General features: G+C 39.4%; 1 protein-coding gene across 1 annotated transcript in view; it reads right to left on the bottom strand.

The window, feature by feature from the left end:
- PIEZO2 (piezo type mechanosensitive ion channel component 2) overlaps window positions 1-26,080 on the bottom strand; it is a 285,479-nt gene that overhangs the window by 69,863 nt on the left and 189,536 nt on the right. Inside the window, exons 9-20 of the mRNA XM_036378969.2 lie at window positions 24,281-24,412; window positions 23,171-23,209; window positions 21,679-21,817; window positions 21,215-21,351; window positions 18,910-19,146; window positions 13,902-14,025; window positions 12,093-12,340; window positions 11,280-11,428; window positions 10,357-10,530; window positions 7,026-7,067; window positions 1,619-1,651; window positions 1,032-1,273 (exon numbers count right to left, since the gene is read on the bottom strand). Of these exons, the coding sequence (XP_036234862.1) occupies window positions 1,032-1,273; window positions 1,619-1,651; window positions 7,026-7,067; window positions 10,357-10,530; window positions 11,280-11,428; window positions 12,093-12,340; window positions 13,902-14,025; window positions 18,910-19,146; window positions 21,215-21,351; window positions 21,679-21,817; window positions 23,171-23,209; window positions 24,281-24,412 (1,696 nt within the window). The remainder of the gene's footprint in view (window positions 1-1,031; window positions 1,274-1,618; window positions 1,652-7,025; window positions 7,068-10,356; window positions 10,531-11,279; window positions 11,429-12,092; window positions 12,341-13,901; window positions 14,026-18,909; window positions 19,147-21,214; window positions 21,352-21,678; window positions 21,818-23,170; window positions 23,210-24,280; window positions 24,413-26,080) is intronic.

Genomic DNA, 26,080 nt, shown 5'->3' with positions numbered 1-26,080 from the left:
GAAGCCTGGCTAATAAAGGTTTCCACAGCCCATGACCACCTCTGTGATGACAGCTGTTCCAGCCAAGAAAGGTAAGTTGTTTCAGCTGAGGTTCAGGCACTGGAACAGGCTGTCCAGGGAAGTGGTGGAGTCACCATCCCTGGAGGCATTTAAAAGATGTATAGGTGTGGCATTTAGGAACATGGTTTAGTGGTAGATATGGCAGTGCTGGGTTAATGATTGGACTCAATGATCTTAAGAATGATTCCCTGATTCCCTAGGGCTGCTAAGCCTGATGTGCTGCCATTTTGCCTTCACAAAGATCCTCTCCCTATTTAGCTGTCACTGTCCTGTGATTATTATCATGAGTAACTAAATTTGTAGTAAGGCCCTTTCCAAAGAATACATCTTCCTTGAGTGTTAAGTGCTCTTTCCTAGTTTCACTTTTGGCTCATATTATAAACTGAGTTATGGGAATAATCAATTTTAGAAGGTCATATTAACAATATCAAGGATGATATTATAATCCCTACCCATGTCTGCCCTTAAGCTTTTTTTATGTTCATCTGGCATCAATTACATATTCCATATTCAGAAGTGAAAAATACGACACTAATGTGCACATAAATAATGAAGCAAAACCATTGGGACTTCTGGGGAGAGGTGCCTTGAAAGCATGCAGTATCAGGTATTAAATATGTATGTGTATTGTTTTCTTTGTTGTAAGGAGATTTCACTCTAAAGAAGTAATTGGGATTTGGGGTAGCCTTCAAATAATCTAACCCAGACCACCCAGAAGAAATGGGCACTGGATTTCTGTTGGTTTCTTCTTCTCAGCATCCTACAGTACACTTTTTCCCAAGAAGAGCTTGTAGCCTGTTGAATATTTGACAAGTAGCCATCTGCTCAGTTCAGGCTCTTTGACAGAGGCTGCATGTGAAACTAGAAGGAAAACCTGGTGATTGAAGTTAACAGGGAAGACCAATAACAAACACTTATTGACACTATTAATTAAGACTGAGGAAAGAAAAATTTGCAGCTGTAGAGCTCACCTGTAGTTTCTTCTTCCTCTGATTCATTGTCTTCATTGTCATCATCATCATCATCTTCTTTATCCTCATCATCCTTCTCTTCTTCTTTTCCTTTTTTGACCCTCCCTTTCCCTCCCTCCCCCTCTGGCTCTTCCATTCTTTTCTCACCAGCCTCTTCCAGCATTTTATCCTCTTCCTTTTCTCTGCTGGCTGTTAGATTCATCATAGTTATGTCAGGCAGGCTTCCATCTTGGTGCACCAGTCTGTAGGTAAAGAGTAGCATGTCAGCAAACTGAGTAGTAATGACATGGCAGTCTTTTTCTTTTTCAAACTGTTTGATTAGAAAAGAATTAACTGTTCATGGAAAATGCCTTAGAAGTAGAACAGTTAATGATTCTGGTACTCTCTCCAAACACACACTGAAAATTGGGTCGTTGGAATGTATTAGTAACTACTTCTCACTCAGATACTAATGGTTAGTTAGTAATGAGTGGTATCGGCACTTAAACTTGACATTTTCCCCACTGGAGAAAATGGTCAGAGTTTAAGATGTAGAAGCATGAAATGACATTAAGAGGAAACATTTCATGACTTCACTGGGGACTTACTCATTTTGGTGGTTTGGTATTTTTTTCTTGAGGCTGCTCAAAGTAATTGGAACAGAAAGAAAAGGGAGATGAGAACAGAGGGGTTACAGAAGAAGGTCATTGACAAATACGTCATGCTACATCACAAGTCAAAGCATTCTCCTACTCCATCTGCAGAAGCCTTCTGATGCCAAGAGCATGCCATCATGACATTCACGGGGTGCTTCTATAAAGAAACGTGGATTTGCAGCACAGATGGAAAGGGGGCAACCTATTCACACCAGTGCTAAATGTGGTCAGTGCTGTACCATGCTCTGAGTAATGCAGCTGAACCATCACAAGTATCTGACCTATCACTGTAAATGCATTTCCATCTTCCTCCAATTAAAAGATTCACCTAGAAAGCCAAGGAATTTGCAATTTTTCTCCCAGCTACCATTTTGGGAACAAACAAAAGCAAGAATTCCATGGCTGCACCTTCAGAAGATTTTTATAATATCTGTCTTTGATAGTGCCATTGATTCTCTCTTTGCAACATCTCAGAGAATTTTTATTTAATTTTTAATAGTCTCCATCTAAATCTATCAGTAAGCGTCACACTACCAAAACTGGAATACAACCGATTTAACACAGAAACAATATTTCTCTAGTGCCATGATGCCTTTTTTCCCCCTGAGATTATTCAGTATATATATTTTCTTTACTATAGAAGATAAATATTTTTTTATGGTTTTCTTTTTTCTCCCAAAACTGTGCTGTTGGGACTCACCTCCCAAAGCTGCAGAAACCCAAGTTTCCCTTTGAATACGACTCCTTGCAATGAAGTCTCCCTTTGGCAAGTGTATGATTAGGTCATTAAATGTTTGGTTATGCTATTGAAATTACTACACTCAGCATTCTTTCAAGCACCTGTAAGGCTGTTCTAAAATGCCATAGTACACCTCAGGGATTTATTTTTCTTGATGTGAAATTCTGGCCTATAACCATTTAGACAGGAAATTCTGCCAATTTTAGGGTTTTTAAAGAAATGAAAAATATTTTTTTCCTGATCATTAAAAATCAAGAGAATAGACTAGGTAGTTAATGAGAAATTCAAACAAGCAGAATTATTTTTCAATCATTTGGGAGCTGCAGTTTCTTCAAGAAGGAATCTTTGGAGTCTCAAATGCAGGAAAAACTACAGAAATCTGACTAAACAATCGTGAAGTAGAAATATCATGCCAATTGTCAAAAAGTAGAAAAGCTGGTTTAAAATTAGAAGTTTAACAGGACATTCAAACACCAAAAAATATCAAGTAATAAAGTTTAATCAAATTTTAGCCACATCCATTTCTAAAATTCCTTATCATGGGTTGGGCAATTAACCTGAGTGTCTAATAACCTGAAAAAATCTTATACTCAAGAATTTATTCAATAGCTTTGGCTACTGAAAACAGAATCATAAAATAGTTTAGGTGGGAAGGGACCTTAAAGCATCCACTACCATGGGCAGTGATACCTCCCAGCAGACCAGGTTGCTCAGAGTCTGATCCAACCTGGCCTTGAATGCTGCCAGGACCGGGGCATCCACAACCTCCCTGTTTGAGTGTCTCTCCACTCAACAGTAAAGAATTTCTTCCTAATATCTAACTTAAATTTCTCCTCTTTCTATTTGTACCCATTACTCCTTCTCCTGTCAGTGCAATTCCTGATGCAAAGTCCCTCTCCAGATTCCCTGTAGGCCCTCTTCAGATAATGGAAAGCTGCTGTGAGGTCTCCAAGAAATTTCTCCTTCATTAGGCTGAACAGCCCCAACTTTCTCAGCCTGTCTTCATAAGGTAGGTGCTCCAGTCCTCTTACCAACTTTGTGCCTCTAATCTGGACTTGCTTCAACAGTTCCAGGCCTTCTTATGTTGGAGACCTCAGAGCTGGATGCAGCACTCCAGATGAGGTCTCAGCAGAGCAGAGTAGAGGGGCAGAATCACTTCTTGACCTGCTCACCATGCTCCTTTGATGCAGCCCAGGAATCCATTGGCTTTCTGGGCTTTGAGTGCATGCTGGCTCATGGTGAGTTGTCCATCGACCATCACACCCAGGTCCTTCTCCTCAGGGCTACTCTCTGTCCTTCTCTGCCCAACCCATCGGTGTGTCTGGGATTGCCACGACCCAGGTGGAGGACCCTGCACTTTGCTTTGCTGTACCTCATGAGATTTGCATGGGTCCACCTCCTGAGTGTGTCAAGGTCCCTCTGGATGCCATCCCTTCCCTCCCATGTGACACAGCACACAGCCTGGTCTCCTCAGCAAACTTGCTGAGGGTGCCCTTGATCCCACTGTCCATGTCACCAACAAAAATGTTGAATGGTCTCAGCCCCAGTACCAGTGTTGAGAGACACTACTCATCACTGGTCTCATAAACAATGAGCCGTTGACCAATTCTGTGTGGCCATCCAGCCAGGTCTTTATCCACCAAGGGGTCCATCCATGAAAACCACATCTCTCCAAATTGGAGACAAGGATATCATATGGGATAGTGTCAAACCCTTTGCATAAATTCAGGCAGACAATGTCAGTATGTCTGCCCCTATTTATCAATATTGTACCCATATCATAGAAGGACACCAAATTTGTTAGGTGTGATTTGCCCTTAGTAAAGCCATTTACCAATCATCTCTTTTGGGACTTTTTGATTATTTTCATATCTAAATCACAGATCAGCTAGCATATACACTAGAAGGATATTCAAATCTCTATAAAGTTACTAAACATCAAGGTTCCCTAAAATGACATAACTAACTTACATTTACCTAAAACTTTAATAAAGTACCAATAGGAGGGTCATGTATAAAGAAGAGAGAATGAATTTTCAGTTCAGTTCAAATGTTATAGAGATCCCTGGTTACTATAAAACATTAGTGCTTATTTAAAAGGCAGTGCACCATGAAATGAAAGTAACCATACAATCAGACAGGTTTTGTATATATGCAATTGCATTGATTTTTATGAGGTATTTTCTCAAGTGACTTTTATAATGAAAAAACTCTATTCACACTGATGTAAATCAAGGACTTAATGACTTACCTCAGTGTAAATTGGACAGAAACACAGTAACTCTATAGGATTTGGTATGAGTGGACTCATCTTTCTCTTATTCATGATTCTCATTCATGTTCTGGATATCCAGGAGGCAAATGGGGTTATAAAGATCATTACATATGATATATATACCTGATAAAGCCTCAGTATGAGTTTGGTTTCAAGTAGGTTTATTTTTATTGGCATCGGTAGGCTTGAGCATTGGATCATGTGCTTAGGAGATCCAAGGATATATAAAATGCCCTGCCCACTGTTTGGAAAATCAGTCTATTTGGAATCTTTCTTCCAAAACTTCCTTATGTACTGCCAGAATTGCTTTTCCAATTTCTTTTTTTCTTTTTTTTCACTACAAGATCACATTATATTGTAACCAACAACACTGACGTATTAAGATATAAAAACTTCATGAGTTAAGAATTTTTAAGACAAGCTACCCATACATCTTCACAGCTAGTGAGATATGATTTCATTGTTGGAAGCCACATACCAGTGGGAAATTACCCCAAATAACATAAAGGCATTGTGTCTGATACTAAGGGAGAGAAATAACTAAATAATAATGCAGGCAATAAGCCTTGAAGGTACAGCCACTACCGATTTTAGCTGAGAGCATTTCTTACTCTCAGGTTCATTAAATAGGATATCAACAATGAGAACTATACCAAGAGATCTAGTTTTTGGCAACAAAGCAATTTCTGTGGCACTGAAATCAGGCATGTGCCACAGGCCCTTGCTGGATTCCTAGTACTTTCACCTAATTGCAATTTACTGGAGCAGAAGATTAATTAATTGAATGCATTGTTAAGCATCTTTTGTCTTTGATAATTTTTTGCTGTTTATGAATAGTTTGAAACTTTCTGGCTAAAAGAAGTTCTCAAGTATCTTTCATGCAAAGCCTTAAGAACAGAAAGCTTTCTGCTCTGCAGAGCACTAGCGACCCATGTCCCAAATATTTGGTCTCCAAGACTCAAACTGAGCACACAGTGCCACACCTCCACTGGCAGGAACCTTGAGTGCCTTTCCAGGGCTTTAAGGGGATATGCTGCTTGAATCCAAGCCCTGTTGGGGTATTTGGACAGGCCAGGAATCCTTGGTGCAGAGGTCCCTCTCCTTTCATTGGGTGCAGTGTCCATGCCGAGGCCTCCACTGCTGGGTTGTGGCTGCATTGCAGTGCTGTCTGTGCCTGCTCCCACACCTCCCTGACCCTGAGCCTGACATGCAGACTGACACTCTGCCTTCACTACACACCTGGCTTGTCTCCATGGACTCACTGGGCCTCACCAGGCTGTGGCTGACCCTCTTACCAATTCCAGATCTGATCCTCACCCTCAATTGTTCGTTCATGACTGCCCATGGGTGAGAGCCCAGCCTTGCCTCCTGGCCATGCCCCTTGGCAACCAGCTTGCCTGCCTTAGCCAAGGTGCTTGCCCTCACCACTCCCTTAAACACAGACTTCTGTAGACCAGAATTCCAGCTCTGGTGAACTTTTAGGAACAGTGACTCAAACCGTGTGATGACATTTGAAGAAGGAGCATGAACATGACTCATAAATTGACTTCTTGTTAGAGCAGGTAGTCACAAATATCTAAAATATCTAAACAATGCATCTTCTTGGTTTTTCTGTTTATATTCAGTAATGACAACAACTCAGAAGTCCTATTCTCAGAGATGACTTAAAAATAGCTCACATTTATTCCAGTCAAGTATTTTGAAAGGAATCTAATTTACAGAGTTTTCAAGATGCCATTTATAAAGGGATGATCATGATGGCAATTTTTCAAGTTTGGATCCTGCAGCACCCAACTCAGCCTTGTGAATTAACAGCCTTAGCATGCAGTGGGTTCAGTGTTCCCTTTCCAACTCTGAAATTTCAGTCTGTAGAAACTCGTGTAAATACCATATATTTAACTGAACAGACCCTCAAATTCTTATTCTTACATGCTTGAGAAAGACAGGGATGTGTGTCTCTGTGTTTGTGTGTCTGGGTGTACACAGGCGCATGCAGGCATGCATCTTTCCATGCACAAATAAAGGGTAGACAAACGAGCCTCCTCAACCAAATCTATTGTCTGCAGCCAATTACAAATAGCACCAATTATTCCTGCATTGAGGCATGGGCAAAGTTTAGGAGAATTCTCAGCTGGGAGAAGAAACTCACAATGTATAAATATGCAGAAGAGGTGTATTAACTGCTTCATCAGCTTTAGGAAACTGCAACACCTGAACAACATTATCTCCCTGCTTACTTCACAGTACTGCGCAGCAAGAACGTACTTTGCTTTAAGGCAGCTAAGAAGTAACCAAAAAAATAAGGTATATTGCTTTTAAAGGAAAGGAAGAATTGAAGTACCCACCTATTAATTATTAGATATACACGGCCATTGACTTTGGCATGGCTATGAGGTGGGAGATGAAAGCACAGGATGAAAATGGGAAATGAATTAGAGAGAGAAAAGAAAGCCGTTAAATAGGAACTGAACACACTTTCCTGTCTACCAATGTGTTATGGCACATTGTCATAACAATGTACACTCTGAAATTTTAACATACACCATGCAATGAAAAGTCTAGGAAGCTTAAAAATGCAACTCTTAGATATTTAGATCCTATGCAACTTCAGTCAGAACTACAGATAATTTTCATAGTCCTCAAAATGTGAGAACAGCCTTTACTGCTTTATTTGAAGTAAGCCTTAGAATACCACCAATTTTTTAAATATTTTTTTTCTTTTCAAAAAAATATATGTAAAGGTAATTATGGCAGAGCATCATAACAGAGAAATTATCTACCCCACCACCTTTATCTCTGACATCCCATAATTCATGGTACAGCAAGGAAATGGGTTTGGAAAGTCCTAGTTAGAGAATTTTTCTTTCTCTTGCAGATGTCCAACTGTGACAATCAGTTCTGACACTTTTATAAATAGTGAGAAGTGCCTCACTCTGCCAGTTCCAATGTGCCAGTTTCTGTGTCCTCTCTTTGCAGCTGGCAGACCCTTACTCTTCAACTCACTCTGCAAATTTTGCTCATGAGAAGCTGCATTTTAATAAATGAACATTCTTAGCAATTTCAACAGGACTCTTCAGTTACACACAACTGTAGTACTGTAATCACACCTGGCAGTTCAAAGGCAGATGGAGGAACTGGATATGCTTTCTTTATTGCTTTCATGACCAGCTCTCAGCTGCTGTGATTATTTTAAGAAGTGTACTATTAAAAGGACTGAGTTCTGTCTTGTTACTCAAAATAAAGATTCTGTTTGTTTATTTAATTTTTTTATTTTGTTGCCAAAGGTGCAGCATAAAAGCAGTTTAAAAAGATAAAGCATTTGTTAAGTGAATGCTAGTGTCCCCAAAGCAAAAAAGGAAAATTAATTTTTAGTAGCTTTGAGAGAAAACTGCACATATATATGAATCTTGGGTCTGTTTTAATTGCCCCTGCAACTTATTGCTAGCATTACTCTTAAGCTGAAGATGGTTGTTGTGTTAGTTCTTATCCAGCTTTATGCATCATCAATACAAACATCAGCTGTGGTCTTATCGTGAAGCTTTGAACTATAAAGTCAGATGAGGCTCAATAGTGATTTATTGCATGAAGAGAAGAAAAGAGATGGATTTTCATATGCCAGACAGTGTTAGTAGGAGTACAAACCAAGAAAACTGCTCTGACTGGGGCATTGATCATAATAGTTAAAGCTTCTCAGGAGGAACAAAGGAGATATTTGTGATTTTGAAAATACTGCAAAATGGCAAATGTAGCACATATGAAACATTTAACAGTTAAAAATATTTAACTTCTTATGTGACTACTTAATACAATCTAGTAAACATTTAGACTCAAAAAAATAGCATTCTAATGCCAAGATAAAAAAGCTGATGATATCACATGTTCCTCTTCATCTGTGACTTTAATAAAAAGCTTGGTACGACAATGAATGTCCACTTTCAGCATGATATCTCAAGGCTATTTATTTCTGGCAAAAATGTTTGCTCACAATGCATTAAAACATTTTGTTCTTCACCATCAGCAGTTCCATCCTTTGGGAATAAAGTGACTTTAGTCACAGTGATCCTCTTCATGCCACCATTTGGAAAGCTGTATAATATTCTTGTATCTTTCACGTGCAATGGAAAGATTTTCAAGTAGCGGTTGCGCAGGCAAAGTGAACCCATCAAAATCCTACGAGTGCCTCAGGGTCTTTTTGTTTTTATTCTGTGTCTATTGGATCACACTAGAAGGGAGGTGGAAACTTCCTTTGTTACTCAGCACAAACTGAGTGCAAACTTTGGGCTGCCAGAGAGCTTGCAGAGTTACTGCAATCTGTAAAGCATTCCCCCAAATGCTTGAGCCTAGGAAAAGCCCCATTTCAGATTGGACACATATGTGGGCTCTGTTTTCAGGACCTGGCCAATTCCAAGCTCTTAACATGTACCTACTACTGCACAAAAGTCCACTATGGGCAAGGGAAATTTGCTCATAGGCCATTACAAAAGCACCCTTGAATCTACCATCACATTTAGCAATTCAAGAAGAGCAACAGGAGAGCTGTTACAAAGACAGACATTTAAAAATTAAGTTTAATCCCCCCCACATCTTTATTAGGAAATTTTATCAAGTTTGATCAGTTCTGGTCTTAGCAATTATTTAAATATGGAAATTGGAAGTATTCCATAGAACTGGAGCTTATTCTCATGGCACAAACTTGTACCATACACTGTGAAGTAGCTTCATGTCGACTTGAATGTATGAAAAATAATTGAAATGCTTTTTAAATCTTGCATAACGTAGAACATAATTCCATGTTAAGTAATTGGCATCATTCCCTGTGGCATTATTCCCTGTGGTCTATGTGGTGTAATGCAGCTAGTCCCAGTTCATAGAAGTCCAGCTGAGACACACCTATCACTAGACAGGTGAACATTCTAAAAGTGGGGTCTAAATTAATTGCTCTCTTCAAAGAATGAACGTAATTGTCATTGCATAATATAACACTATGTACTACAAAACCATTTCTCTCTCTCATACTCCTGGAGGATCCTAGGCCAGACTGGTTTTTACACAGGAAAATATGTAAGAACCGAACACTGGAAAAGTGATGTCCCAGATTCACGAAAAAACGCTAATGAATGTCTAGATGAAATCACCAAATGTCTAGCACAGCCAAGAGTCAGTACTATGAAAAATAACCACAAATTCAGAATTCTTCTATTTCTGAAGATCAACTTTACAAAAAGGCCTAACTGTTCAATGCAAATGTGGTGTTTTCCACAGATATCCAAATCTTCATGTGGATGTCAAAATGGATGTTGAAACAAAAGAAGTGACCCAAAATAAAAGCTGTATTTCTTATTACTGACACATACAACAGGAACACACATACAAAAGGGCACACACAGTAATTAACCTAACTTCCAGTAAAGGTCAAAGCCAATTAAATAAATATATAAATGTCATTAGTACCTCTGAAAATGTATCTTAAAATGAAAAAGTTCAATATGTAGGGGAAAATGGGGAGAGACAGATACTTTGGTCGTAGTGGGGTGCTGGATACTGTGCACTTTCTTTTTAAGCCAGCTGGTCATAGCAAAGGCAAATAATATCTACCAAAAAGTGAGCATTACAAGATAGTCAGAAACAGCATTTCCATACAGATAATCAATAGCTGAATTTACTTTGCTTCTTTACCTGTAAATAGTGTTGTCCTGTTTGCTGGTTACAGCTTTTAAATCAGTGATCTGCAGAAACCGATCATGGAAATAGTGAAGGTGTAAGATACACACCAATAGGAAGGAGGTGGGGATAAAGATGCGTGTGAATAGATCAGCCACAGAAAACTGTTTTAAGCCAAGGTCCTCTAGTCTGGAAAAAAAAAAAAGCATTCCACTAAGGCATCTTTTCACACAAAATATTCTTTCCATGAGACATTTCTACAAATTATTTCCAATAGAAAATAAGGGGATGGTACTTTTTGTGTGGTTTTGGTTTCTAAAATTCTCCCAAACTAGCAAGTTTTACAATGCAAGTATCCTGTGTTCAGACTCAGTAATGTAGAGAGGTACTGTAAAAGTACAGTCAAATGAACAAACTCTGCCACAGATCTCTTGAATCAGATGAGTTTTCTCTGACTGAAAGTCCTGCACTGGAGATCCACTTATATTGCTTATACTTTCAGTGTAAGCTTGTCTTGAGAAATGCCCAACTCATCATAAGGATGAAGAATCCCAATGCTCCTTATTAGCTGGAAAGCAGGTTCACTTTCATCAGTTCTAAACATCTTGCAGATCTACCCTTAATCTTTCCCTGGATCTGGTTCCTATGGTTGAAGTGGTGAAGAGAAGTATTGGCACTGTATTGAGAACATAAGCAATCCAAAGGCCTAAGCAGCCAATTGGAGAAAATACAACTCTGAGCTCCTCTCTTGGTTTTGCTCAGTTCTATGGTTATACCAATAAATCTATGGCTTCATAACTGAGTGCCTAAAATCAGCTATGCCTGAGAATGGCTGCATGATGTTTTTCTCCCATAAGAAGAAAGACTTCTCTTAGATCCTTCCATCACACTGAACTCAGATAAAAGATACAAATAAAAAATTAATCAAAACCACTCACTTCCTTTCATCCAGGCCTGTCATGTTCTTCCACAACCCAGGGAATGACTCAAACTGGTATGTGTAGATGAAGATAAGTACCAACATTGTGTAAACAACCACTGACATCCAGAAGTACTTTAAAATCTTTCTCCACCATTCATAGTGTACCTGAAAATCACACACTAAAGATGCTGACACAAGCTGAAGGCAAAGACACCGATAAAAATATTGACAACATTGTACTGTCAAACAAGAATAAAGAACACTATTTTTCCCAGCTGGTCTGAAGTAAGCAATGATTACCAAGTGTCAGGCACAGATTTTTGAGTTAGTTTTTACTCCTGATGCAAATGCATTTAAGTAAAGACTTTTGTGCAAAAATGTCTGATGAGATATGGGCCATAGACACAACGTCAGGGACAGCTTCAGCCAGCTAATTTCATCACTATTAGGAGTAGAAAGTCCAGGAGAAGAGGGACTGCCATGCTCATTGGGGTGTGGAAGCAGTGTGGACCAACTGTCATAAAAACTGGTGGCTATGTAGAATGTGCATAGACTCAGAATTTTCCACAAAGGTTCCAAAGCTTATGGTGAAGTGGCATGCCAGAGGTGTGCATTGTATCTAATTTACATGCACTTTGCCTGTCACTATAACCAAAAAAAACAGAGGAAAATTAGTCTTAATCCCTTCAAATGGCCTTATTCTGTTGTGCTTAACTAAAGAACAAGTTCACTGTTCATGAATTCTATTTGGTTTTTTCTTTATTACCAAGCTAAAAGTACGAACAGTCCTATTCAAGGATAAAATTCAGTTAACACAGTTCTCCCTTACCTGGTAGAGGGCCACACAGAAGAGGAACAGTACCATGTAGATGATTTTGTACATGACAATTGTACCCTCAAAGCTGACAAAGAAGAACATGCCCCCACAGACGTAAATCCAGTACTTGATTAACATAGCCATCACCAGCTTCCCCAAGACTTTCATAATATCCTGTTCATCCTCCTCCTCTCCCTCCTCCTCCTCTTCCTTCTCCTCTTCCTGTTCTTCTGACACTTCTCCCTCCTGCGACTCCTCTTCTGCAAACACAGAGTCACATTTGGCCTGTCTCTTCTGGGGACTTTTAGTAAGAATTTAAATGGGTGGAAAGTAAAATCTCTGCACACAACACAGAAACTTAAAACTCAATATTCACAAGAGACTGTAATTCCTAATCATGCATGCCTCCAGAGCAAGGAAAAGGGTTGTAACTTTGTGTGAGCTTAAACCTGCTGCTGGAGCCATAGGGCACATGGCTATACATCCTTACCAGACACCCACCTTCTCTTTGTCTGAAATGTCAGCAGCTTTAGTGGAAAATTAGAGCTTAAGGGTTGCATAATGGATAACAGCCAAAACACTTTCCATATACTCTTATACTCTCGAGTAAGCAACATTTTGAATTGGAAAACAAAGAGACCACCAGCACCACCAGAAACCTCTCGAGTTTAAACTCTCATCTTGAGTTCCAGCCTCCTGTCTTGAGCTTCATCCTTTAGATAATATTGTGTTTATCCTCAAAACCACAACCAAGGGAAAACATTAACATAAACCCAAAGAAGCTTAAAAAATAGAAGTGCTGCACTAACACTGCAGTTTTTCAAAAAAGCTACCATTTATCCAGGTTTTTGTGCTGCACCTGGGCCAGAAAAGAAATGCTGCTTTGGCCTTATGAAGAGTTCAATATTCCCCAGTTATTAACCCTATGAAGAATGTGGAGATCAGGGTAAGTGACCCCCAGCAGCAAGTACATGTGCAAGTACCTAGATAACAGGGCTTGCCAGAACCATAGTACAGTTGTTTTTCCTTCCACTGAGAGCAATATTGAAACTTCACCATCAAAAGGCTTGCCCACTCCTTTTGTCCCACTCACCATCCCCCTCCTCAGGCTCTTGCCTTGAAAATCCTTGTAGTACAGCTTTGACATTGATCAGATGTTTTACTGAGACAAGGATTGTAATTAATCAGAGACAAAACCACACCACTGCTTCCAGGGCTCACTTTCTATCATTTCAGTGCATTGAACTTTTTCAGTTTAACATCCAGAAGAGAGAGAGAGGGCAAGGAATGTTTGAAGGAACATGCAAAAGAAAGAACAGGTCACTGAGTTATTAGGCAAGCTGAATCTATAAAAGTAAACTTTGCTCTCAGGTGTGCTTGAGCCCCTGCACTGAAAAAACATATCCTTTTTTTCCCACTGAAATTTGTAGTTTAACTTCTGTGTCTGTAAAAGAGTTTATGCACCAACACAACTTTCAAGGAATTTAGCAACTTTTCCTAGGTAAACTCATCTCCTGTGGTTAAACTTTAAGGCAATTAATCCCCTGGTTTGAGTTGGGAACACAGCAGTAGACTGATCATTTGAGTTTCATGATCTTTCTGAAATGAGTCATTTTATAACCTTCCAGTAAAGAACATTTTATATGAAGTTCTAAAGCTTAAAAGTGTTTTACTTCTATAGCTCAGAGATAGCTGCACATAGATTTTGTAATATCTTTCTTAGCTAATAACAGATACCTTGCTAATTGCTTTCAGCATCAGAGAAACGCAGTAACTGGAACTTCTATCATGACTGAAGGACTAAATTGGATCTGGCTTTACCTTTTTCTTCATTTTCTTCACTTCCAACTTTGACCTCAGATAAAGTAGCTTCTTTTAGCCGAAGTGCTTTCTGTTCAGTGAGGTGTTGCCTAAGCAGTAGCCAGAAAGTAATTGTGAAAAGAATCTGCAAACAAAAATCAAAACAAAACCAACAGACTAATTGTATATCCTATGTCCTACTGATACAAGCATAGGTTTTCACAAATTTTGCATGCCTTTGTTTTCTCTGTCTCTGAGAAAATGGCAGCAATGGCAGAGGTGTCAAAGTGCATCTTATGGCAAGTTATGTTATTTAGGAAACATCCTGCATTACAGACAACTTGGCTTCATTTGCACATTTTCATTTCTTAAAGATATTCACTTATACGCATCTATTCCTATCCTGTTTTATTCAGTTTTTAACTACTGTCCTATAAGTTTAGGGATCTTCTTATTATGCCTTGATTGATATAATTACCATTTGTTGTGTTTTTGTTCATTTTTTACCCTTTACAGGGAAGAAGCATATGCAAGAGTGTGTTGTCATTATCATGATTTTGTACATCATAAATATTTTGATTTAGGAGGTTTGTTACTTCAGGTGCTTAAACACAGTTAATTTAAAGATCCATTTTTTGGTATGTCTTGCAGATACAGAAGACCCAGTTAATGGAATATGCTTTGTATTTGCAAAGAGCTGAGATAGCTCTCAGCTATCTCAGAGCTGAGATAGCCCTCAATTCTTTTAAGAGCTTCAAGAGATGTTAATTCAGTAACTGCAGGATACCTTAGAAGTAAATGGATTTCTTTAATGAAGAGTGCAATTCTGTGTGTTGCAAAAAGCTACATTCAACAGCTTGCAATACCAAGAGTTGGACAAAATTTAAAAAACATGATACCTGTTGTCACACACTTGATTTTATGTTTGCTCTCTGCAAAGTTTTTGCTAATTTTCCTTCACAGAAGGAGACTTATTTCACTACATAGCTAGAAGAACAGAAAATTTCAAAGAAGAAGCACGTAAGAGCCAAATATTTGCACACAATAGAATGGCAAGGCCAGTGGTACAGTGTATTTTTTTTTTCTAATGCACAAGACCTTAATGGGGAAAAGGATTGCTCCCAGGAGATGGCTTTTTTATTGACATTGCTGCTAACACTGAGCCATGGCAGCAGATTGTCAGTCTGTGTGACTTGTCACAGTTCCCCAGATACCTACTGGAGCTCTAGCTTTTCCAACACAAACCTTTGATATTGTAAAAAAAAGACTTTCTTCTGCAGTGATTAGCTCTGACTTCCTGCCACATTTACTCCCTTGTTCTACTCGGCATTTCCACAGCCAGAGCTGGCTCTAAGAAAAGTCTTGAAGGGTTGCAGATGAAAGAAATGCTTTTAGTCACCTTTTACAGTATAGATTTTATCTCATTTTCAGACCAGGAAACACATATAGCATGCAGGCACTTATGCAGAAAGAATTACAGTACACTTTCTGCAGAATACAGCATCTAGTCTCCATTTAAATTCAACCATTATTCAAAGGACTTTAAAATAGGAATAAAGAGGGGTACAGAGTTACTAGCAGATAAACTGCTAAAGAGAGACTGATGGACAAGGCTAACAAGCAAAGGGTGCCTGGGGTGATGTGAACAAAAGGAAATACATAATCAGCAAAACAGGGCTTATACAGGGTCACTGCAAGCATTTGTATATATAATCAAGGCAATTACTTCAACACAGCCTTACAGGGAAACCTGCCAGATTCTTTCTGGGAAAACAGCATGTCAGGTACCCTTCTCAAGTGCCTGTAAACTTGAGCCCTGCAGCATGGTGAACAAACCCAAGCAATCAGAGATCTCTGTGCAGGGCTGTGGTCTTGTTGGCATGAGAGAGACAGGGTGTGATGCCTTGAATATTTGCAATACAGAGCTACAGGCTCCTTAGGAAGCACAGGCCCGAAAGATGCAGAGGTGAGGTTGGGATTTGCACAGCAACACAGCTGGAATGTATAGACTCTGCCTGCATGCATAGACTCTGCCTGGCCATGCATGCACAGACATGGTTAGAAAAGTCAAGCCTGAAACTGAGTTTGGCAAGGCACATCAAGCAACAAGATTTTGCTTCTGTACATGCCTCAGCAAAAAAAGGGAGGCTAGGGAAAATCTAGGCCCCGATGACTGGGGCGAAGGCCCTGGTGACACAGGGCATGGAAGAAACTGAGGTAGCAAATGCCTTCTGTGCCTCAGCCTTTGCTAGCAAGACTGCCCTTAGGAAACACAGTTCTTGGAGACCATGGAAAAGTCTGAAGCAAGGATGAGTCTTCCTTTGGTGGAACAGGCTTGGATCAGGGAATATTTAAAGAAAGTGGACGTACATAAGTGCATGGGTCCTGATGGGATGTGCCTAGGAGCTGGCTGGTGTCACTAGTAGAGGTTACTCTCAATGATATTTGATCAAATGTGGTGATGGGAGAATTGCTGAGGAAAGCAAATGTCACTCTTCTCTTCAAGAAGTTCAAGATGAAGGATCAAGCCTGGACAACCTCACTTCAATCTCTGGGAGGGTGATAGAGGTGAGATGTTGGAAAAGGCTTCCTAGAGAAGCAGTGGATGCTCCATCATTGGAAGTGTCCAAGGTCAGGCTGGATGGAACTTTGAGCAACCTGATCTAGTGAAAGATGTCCCTGCCTATGGCAGGGGGTTGGACTAGATGATCTTGATAGGTCCCTGCTGACCCCAAACCATTTTGTGTTTCTAATGTGATGGAGGAGCTAATCCTGAAAAACATTTCCAGGCAAATGAAGGATGAGAAAACCATCATGAATAGTCAGAGTGTATATGTTCAGAGGAAGCTTGACCAGCTTCATAAACTTTTATGATAAAATGGGGGCTGGATGAGCAGACAGTGAGCTGAACTGAAAACTGACTGAACAGCTGAGCTCAAAGGGCGATGATCAATGGCATAAAGTCTACTTGGAGGTCAGTTATTAGCAATGTGCCCCAGGGGTCAATACTAAACCCAGTCTTGTTCAACATCCTCATTTTTAATACAGATGATGGGGGAGAGTGTACCCTCACCAAGTTTACTGATAACGCACACCTGGGAGGAGTGGCTGATCCACCAGAGGGTCATGCTGCCATCCAGCAGGACCTCGACAGGCAGGAGAGAGGGGCTGGAGAGAGGGGCCAGGACATCAGGGCATTCAAGAAGGTGATGTACAAAGTCCTGCACCTGGGGAGGAAGAACCAGCTCATGTACCATTAGGTGTTGGGGTCCAATCAGCTGGAGAGTAGTTTGGCAGAAACAGCCTGTAGATCCTGGTGGACAACAAGTTACAACTAAACCAGCAATGTGCCCTCATGACAAAGAATGTTAATGGCTGCATTAGGAGGTGTTGACAGCAGGTTGAGGAAGGTGATTCTTCTTCCCTACTCAGCACTGAGAGGTGAGGCCACAATTTGAGTGCTGTGTCCTGTTCTGGCACCCCAGTACAAGAAAAATGGATGTACAGGAGAGAGTCCAGCTGAATGGCCATGAAGGGACTGGAACATCTCTCCTATGTAAAAGACAAAGCTCAGGAGGAATCTCATTCAATGTCTATATATATCTAAAGGGAGGCGTGAAGAGGCTGGAGCCAGACTCTTTTCAGTGGTACCCAGTGATGGGACCAGAGGCAATAGGCACAAATTGAAACATGGGCCATTCCCTCTGAACATCAGGAAACACTTTTTTCCTGTGAGGGTAATTAAGCACTGGCACAGGTTGCCCAGGATGTAACAAGGGTTTCCACTCATAGGGATATTCAAAAACCATCTAGGCATGGTCCTGGGCAATCAAGATGGCTCTGTTTGAGAGTTGGACCAATGACCTCCAGAAGTCTTTTTTGGCTTCAACTATTGTGTGATTATGTGAAAGCTATGGAGTACATTTAATTCAGCTTAAAAAACCCCATTAAACACCTAATGGCTTTATGGATGTGGCCAAATCACTATATACACACACCAACTTCTTTTCTTGACAGTATCTGTTTTTAGACAAGATGCTTGATGATATAGCCAATAAGAAATAATATCAAAGGGAATGAAGTATTAAGACAGTTAAAATTCCTTAGAGATTTATGAAGTCATTAAAAAAAAAAGTAAACTTCTCTTGCAGAACCCCTTGAGCTTTATCCTTCTTACCAAACTAACCCTACTGTTACAAGACAAATAATACAGCACTCACTAACTTTTGAATGCATTAAAGACCCAGGAATGGTTGTCCAAAAGGTATTGCCAACAAGGAAGATGTCGTACAGAATCAACTTAAATTGTAATTAGGGGTCACAAGGGAAGTGATCCACTTAGCACAAGGGGAGCAGTGCCAACTAGATGCACTCCCTGAGATGCCCCTCTTGGGTGCTCTAGGAAAAAAACATCCTCTTTTTGCTCAGTCCCTTCTCCAGGAGAAAAATTGCAGAATGAAATGCTTTTTCAAGACATTAAAAAAAAAAATCTGTCATGCACTGGGGCCAGCAAATTCTCTTGGTTCTAACCTAAAATGGACTTCAACTCATGCTGATTCAGGTGTAAGGATAAAGAATTAAACCTCAGGCACCCACTGCTATGTGCTGCTGCTTGTGCCAAACCATTAGGGAGTGAGTAGTATTGGTAATTGCAATGACAACACAGTTCCAGTTGCCATCACAGTCACAGACAGAGCTGACATCCCATGGGTATTAATCTAGAGAATCAAATAACATCTGGTTTTGAATTCAGTTTATAAAACCAAACAAGTGAGAAATTTCAATTCACCAAGTACTTTCTACAGAATTATCATGAAAACTTAAAAGGTGTCTGAACCATTTGCTCTAGTATTAGCTTAATATGCAAGAAGCAGTTTTCTGAACACTCTTTCTAATGACTTACCCTTTACTTTAGAATTGCTGCTGAATACTGTAGATGCACTCTTAAAGAAATGTCAAGAGATCCATATTTTTATCACAATATACTTTGTGGTTTCATAAATAAATCTCAACTGTTTGTTACACTTACCTTTGATGCCAGCTCCCCAGGTTCTTTTCTTTTTAAAAAACCAGATACTTGAGGAAGTTCATCATTCTTGAGCTCAATACTCCATATATACTGTAATATTAGCAGTAAATTTCCATAAAAAACCATGAATGGTGAACTGATCATGGCGTATTTCCTTCGGTCCCGAATCATCCACAATGTGCAAGACCAGATCAGTAATACAAAAGTCAACCAGCTGTGATATGTGATGCTCCATGCCTTGTGGAGGGAGGAAAGAGAGGAAAAAATGTCCACAGATGGATTCAGGAACAGCACAGATGCAGATTCCCAGTTACACTTCATTCACATATTTTAATTTTCATCAGACTCTCACCCACATTAATCACCTACTGGACCAGCTTAAATAAACCCCTTGGAGAACCTGCAGAAAGTAGATTCTGAGGGCAAACCCTTGATGCATTAGCTGCACTTTGTAAGCAGACTCATTGCCTCTCATTACACCAAACTAAAAGAGATGGAAAATAAAAATTAAAGTTTGAGCACAGAATTTTTTCTTGCAAATCAGCAGCAAAGAATTCAGAGTAGGAATGGCAAAACAAAATCAATAGGTACTGCATTGAAGGCCTTTGACAGCATTACAAAACATTAACTCAATACTGCTCTAGCTTTTGTGGAATCAGTTTAAAATGGAAAGCTATGGTGTGCACCCACCCAACCTGAAGAACATTTAGTCTACAGTAACTGTGGTAGATTACCTGAATACTCAACAACTACAGAACATTTTCTACAGCTTTCAGAAGTCTGTTTTTGAAAACTTCTCTATTAAACACTGAAGAAAAGGATTTAGGGGGTTTAAGTGTTTTTATCTACATTATATTATTGATTTAGGACTAAATTTAGCTGTGTATCTGCTGCTATAACTGTGGAGCAACTGTCAATAAAGCATTAAAAAAATTATTAAACATTAAGAATATTTCTATCAGGTTAGCTTAGCCCTCCAGGAAATTGTGTCTTTTAAGGGTATGTGAAAAACACTGATATGCTACTTCTCCATCCTTGTCTGAGAAAATAGCTTACACTTTGGCTGTAGTATAAACGGAATTTCCATCAGAGCATACCACAAGTAAATTCATAAATTAATTTGAATCACATAAAATCAGAATATGTCATGAAGATAAAAGCTAGCAATAAACTACAAGTAAGTTCTTCAAATATATACTCTCCTTTTATATTGAGAGATATAACCCTGGGACTTTATTAAAAGGGAAATGCAAACCTGGTCTGGTAGGTGTCTCTGCCCAAGGCAGGGGGTTGGAACTAGATAACTTTTAAGATCCCTTCCAACCCAAAACATTCTATGATCCTTAGATCATAGAAGTACATGAGTTTAAAAAATAGGAAAAAAAATTGTGTCAATATGAAAATAACTAACTAATTGCTGATATCTCAAAATGCATCAATCCAGATCCATATTTTGCACAAGGAGCCTGCCTTATTTACAGGGGAAACTTTTTCTGTTAAAAGACAGCCAATAAAGTTTGAAACTTTATGCAAACAAGAGGCAGCCAAGGTAATTTGTTTTACCGTTTTTAATGCAAAATTGGGCCAAGAAGCTTTATGGTTAATTTCATCATAGTTGAAACTTCTCCAAAACAGTAAAAGCAAAGATTGCATTGGGAATATAGAAAGACATCTAATCATTATGTGGAAACCTTGGTATAATGCAGCTCAAAGTATTTGCAACAAGTAGGCTTAAAAACAAGCAGCAGCATGAAAAAGAGAAAGACGGGTAATAAATAAAACAACATGAAAGTCTGCCTTGGCACAAAGTTGTATTTTCCTTGAGATCTTTCTGTGTCAATACAGGAAACCAGACTTTACAAATCCTTTCTTCTCAGAGAGTCATTGGATGCATGCATTGCCTGAATTAGGAACCATATTTTTACAGTTTTCTATATCAGTATGACATACATTAATTTTACATGTAAATTTTTGAGTGGTGCAAACACATGACAAACCTGCTTGTGTAAGAACTTGGGAATCAATAGAAAACTGAGACCCAGTGGTTTTTTGGTATTCAACAGAAAACAAAGCCTGGGGCTCTCAGTCCTGGAAATGTGTTGTCCTATTTAAAGGTGTGCAACAGTCCTAGGAATTATACATTAATAACCTAAAATGGGCTCAAAATTATGCAGACACCATCTTGATATTTTTTAAGCCTGATACAAAGACTTGCTGAAAACCAACCAATGAGACTACTTTCAGAAAAACATGGAGAAGACACTTTCATAAAATCAGCAGCATTCTTTTTGTTGCTAGTACTTACCATCATAGCTATCAGAGCACAAATGTAGCTTTGTTTCATGATAAATTGAAACACAGAGACTAGGGCATGCAATTTAACATTTTCCTTTTCCTCCTGAGTAACCTCCTCTTCTTCTTCTTCCTCCTCCCCTTCCTTTTCTAAGTAGAAAAAGAAATTCTTATTTGCAATCCATGCTGGTGTAAAGATAGTACATGCATCCTCTCCTGAAATTACTTTGCTTGCAATCACTCTGATGTCTACTCCAAATCACTGGGTTGGTAGGCAAAGTATTCTGGATGGTAACACTTGGACCCCAGTTTACAAAACTGTTGTATGGGTATCCATCATTGCAAGGTGACAGCAGTTATTTAATTTAACAGGCCAAAGAGCTTACCAAAATGACAAGAAATGCTACAGGCAGTGACTGACGACACAGAATATGAAAAACACACGGAAAAAATGACAATTCCTAGGCCATTTACTACCTGACATGCCATCCGAGGGCTCCCACTTGTACTGTGGTGTGGAGTACACGTCTGCTTTGGCTGGGCCATTTTCTAGTGGCAGTGCAGGGTGGATGGTGTGATAGTCAGCAGGGTTCCCGTTCACTGTCACCAGCAGCACCTGCCAGGACACCGGAGAGAGGCAATGCATTTATTGTGGCTCTCAGAGGAGTGGGACTCCTACTTCTGTGTTTTGCTACTCTTGGAGTGCCAATGTTAAAAGAGGTTAGCGGGCAGCTGCAGTTACTTCCAAGAAACTGATATGTTATAGTCGTGTTGCATGCAAGAGTAACACAGAACAGCTTCCAAAATTTATTATTTATTATTAATCGTCAGATTTTTATGTCATACCAATAGAAGTAACTTAAAAATCATTCTTCTTCTTCTTAGGCAAACTACTTCATCAGGATTTTCAGACTTCAGTTCACATCTAGTTATTTCCAGTAGTTATTAAAATAATGGCTATAAATGACTTTCCAATTTGAATTTTTAGTGGTGAGATCTACATTTGCAGCTGTTAATAAAACCACTTGTGGTAGTCATTGTTATTGATTGCACATTTTTATCACTTAGTAGTGCTAATTCAACACTTTTTTTCATTCTTTTATACTTGTGACTTCAATTTCAGCCCTTGTGCTTGTTTGAATAAGGGCTCCAGCAATCACAACCATCAATATCTTTCCTATTGGCAGAAATTCACACATGCTGCGGGTGAGTGATGGCAATACGTGCTCAAGACTGACTTCTGCTCAGGCTGTGAGACAGGAGCATATCTTGCTTGTCAAAACTATTCGCAGGCATGTGCAACAGCCTGTGAACTGTTTCAGAATAGTATCTGGGTTATGTTCAGTCATATCCAGCTCCACCAAGTACAGGCCGTGGAGCACGTTTAGATTAGGCTATAGATGCTCCTAAAATTCATCTTCATCTCCATTCTCCCGTGGGTGCTAAACAGAGGGGACGTTTCTGCTTTCAGAGTCTGCTAAGGTCTGTAGCAGTCAAGATAAATGGATCATTTGCTGTCTGTTCAAATAAAGACTTGGATTTTCTGTAATCTGCAAATTGAACTCATATGTGCTGTCGGTCATGCGTTAAGGGCCTCAGCATTCCAACACGAATGAAATTAAAAAATATAGCAAAGAAACTAAATCAAATTTAAAGGTGGCTTGCATTAGAAAGCATATTTTCATATCTTATTCAAACCCAATGAAATAGCAAAGATCGTTTGCCAGTTGGTACTACTACAAGCAGCTTAATTTCAAGTGATCAATCAATGGTTTCTCAGGGAAATTATTAAGGAAGCAGAAGACAATTACATTTAAGGTAATCAAGATTATAGGGTAAATGGCAGGTTAAGCATAATTCTAGAAGTTTTACAAATGTCATCTAAGGTTTTATCTGTAGGTATCATTGTTGTCTGTATTACACACATTGAGAAGAATTGCAAAATTACAAAGACTAGTAGTATACTAACATCCGATGGCTTGTATTCATCTTGGGTCATTGACAGAAGCTGCAAAAAGCAATGCAAGAACAAATTATTACAGAAGCACAGCTCAAGCATTAATAAGTCAGACTTCTTGAATACATGCATGCATGTGTGCTGACTTTTGCAGATTTGCACCAAGAAATTCAGAAAGAATTCTTAAAAAGTCAGCAGAATTGTACAATACTATAGAATTGTATTCAGTGTGCCATAGCATTGACATAATTTTACTGTATGCTCCTGTGAATTTTAAACCAGAACTGAGAAGGTTGCATTGAAATTTTGGATGCTAACTCAAAGAATTAATCAGTATTGCATTATACTGATTAACTGCTTTCTAATGTCTTTCTAATGATCCAATGCTTAAAAACTAAGTTTTTAAACAATCATTAGAATTACTACAATTATAAAAATAGTTCCAATAAAATGGTGATGCATAAAATACAATACTTTATCCATTTGCCAGCTCCTTTCCCATTACTATTACTGTAGTGGATTTCTTGGGGCTTGAGTATATGTGGCTTGAGTATATATGAATATTCATATGTCCCAAATTTGACAATAACTCAACAAATGAAATTTTGTAATGCAGCTGGTGCAGATAGGTTGTAGAGAGCTGGACCCTTCCAGGATATTTTACACAGCTGCCTAAACTGCCCTGCTTTGTATCTTCAAGAAGGACACCAGTGTGCTTAGGAGATAATCTGGCAGTCCCCAGTCACCAGTGACGGTGCTAATTAGTAGCTACAAGGCAGATCAGATCTTTACACCAGGTTTAGCTCTCTGACAGACATTCTAGCTGGTTTGCTCAAAGATAATGGCCCCAAGCCAAAAGCCAAGTCCTACACTTAAATGTGGAAACTAAAAACATGCAGCATGCTTTTCATTTACATCCTTACACTGGCTCCCGGTTTTGTTTCATTCAGTTTTACAAAATATATTCCTATCCTACTCTACCATACAGCCTTGATTTTTATATCAATCAGATATTTTATCTGATTTACATAATCACACGTGGAGATCTTACTTGCAAGTTATGTTAACACTGTAATTCAAAGTAATTGTGCAATGCAGAGACCCTTCCCCCTCCAGTCTTACTTTTCTTTCATCAGTTGTGTAGTGGCTTGCATACCACAGGCTGCGTCTCCTCTCTGCTGTCATTGGAATTGGGCTGCAGGGAATTTCTTTGTCATCCTCCCTGCTGACAGATTTCTCTTCATCAGTTGTCTGCTAAATGACAAGAAATGACAGCATTAGCTGTAGCTCTGTAAATACAATCTTAGCAGAGGAACTAACTGAAATTTCCCTTCCAGCTGGTGTTCCCTCTCCAAAGCATGTCTGAAGCACCTTTTAATGACTAATTAACCATTATTAGCCATATTACCCATAATTAGCCACCATTAGTGGCTGATAACTTGGTTTATGGTTGATCACTCTGAGATGACATTTTCAGAAACAATGACAGCTTTTCTATAACTGCTGGTTACATGACACCAGAATTACACAGATCTCCAGGTACTACCTTAGTTTACCATATAATCATACCATAATCATAAACAAATACATAAAATATAAAACCCACAAGGTGCAATGTCTAATTTTCAAGGCAGTGTATTCTATTTCAGCATCTTTGACCACTGTTCCATAATATCTTTGCTGACAAGCCAATAAGATAAGGACTTGACAAATGGAGCACAAGATGGGTGGAGAATTAGCTAAAGTGCCTTTCTCCAAGTAGGGTAAAGGCTCAAATACAAAAAGGTAGATTGCCATGAGTGGAGCTTCTCAGAGACTGGCATTAGATCTAGTCCTATTCAAAACTACCTAGATGGAATAGCACTGACATAAAATTTGTGAATGATAAAATTTGAGAACTGGGAGGAAGATAAAATAAAATAAAATTTGTGAACAGGCCAGAAGAAAGACTCACCATCCAGAGATGGGACACCAAAAACTGCACGAGGTTTAGCAAAGATAGTCCTGGAATAAACACAGCTGGAATAAATGCACATAACTGTAAAGGCTGTGGACAGACTGTGTGGGAAGCAGCTCTGTGGAACAGGCTCTGGTGCACAGCAAGCTGAAAAAGAGCCAGCAGTGGACTGCACTCCAGCAGCAAGGAAGGCAGACACGTCCTGGACTGCATCAGCCAGAGTGCTGCCAGCAGATCAAGGGATGTGATTATTCCACTGTGCCTGGCAAGTGTCAGGCCCTACCTGCTACGCAATTCTGGCATCCCCAGCTCAAGAGAGACACAGAAAATCTGGACAAGATCCCACAGAGAATTGTCAAGATGATTAGAGGCTTGGAGAAGCTGAAGGATGCAGGAATCAGGTTTTTTTCTCCAATTTACAGCAATAAAATTACAGTTTTAGAGAAGACAAGGGTAGTCTTCTCACAGGGAGAAATAGTTATAGGAGAGCAGGCTAAGGACATAATTTGCTTCGGGGAAATAACTTCTGAGTATTAAAAGGAAATTAAAAATGATATATATATTTTTTTAAATTATTTTTTCCCCTCCACCATGAGAACAATGAACCATGCAAAGATTTGGCCCTGGAAAACCTAATCTGAGGCCCTGCTCCCAGAAGAAGTTGCTTCACATGACCTTCCCAAGTTCCTTCCGACCGGGACTGTCCTATGACTCTGTGATTGTCTCTAATCCACATGGTTTATTTCTCCATCTGAGATGGCAAGTGTTGTCACTAAGCTGAGGAGGAGTGTAAACCACAGTGGGTTACAGCTTCTCTTTGATCCCTACCAGAGCCCTTCCTGCACTGTTCCTCCTGAGCAGCAGCTTGCTGGTGGCAGCTGTTCTCATTGCTTAGGCAAAATCCTCTGATGTAATAGAAGAATAAATCAGGGTGCTGGGCAGAGGTCTGCACAGCTACCCATGAG

Source organism: Molothrus ater, chromosome 1 (genome assembly GCF_012460135.2).
Source record: "Molothrus ater isolate BHLD 08-10-18 breed brown headed cowbird chromosome 1, BPBGC_Mater_1.1, whole genome shotgun sequence".
NCBI classification, from domain to species: Eukaryota; Metazoa; Chordata; class Aves; order Passeriformes; family Icteridae; genus Molothrus; species Molothrus ater.
The sequence above is the reverse complement of the archived record's forward strand: the minus strand, read 5'-3'. Positions and strand labels throughout refer to the sequence as shown.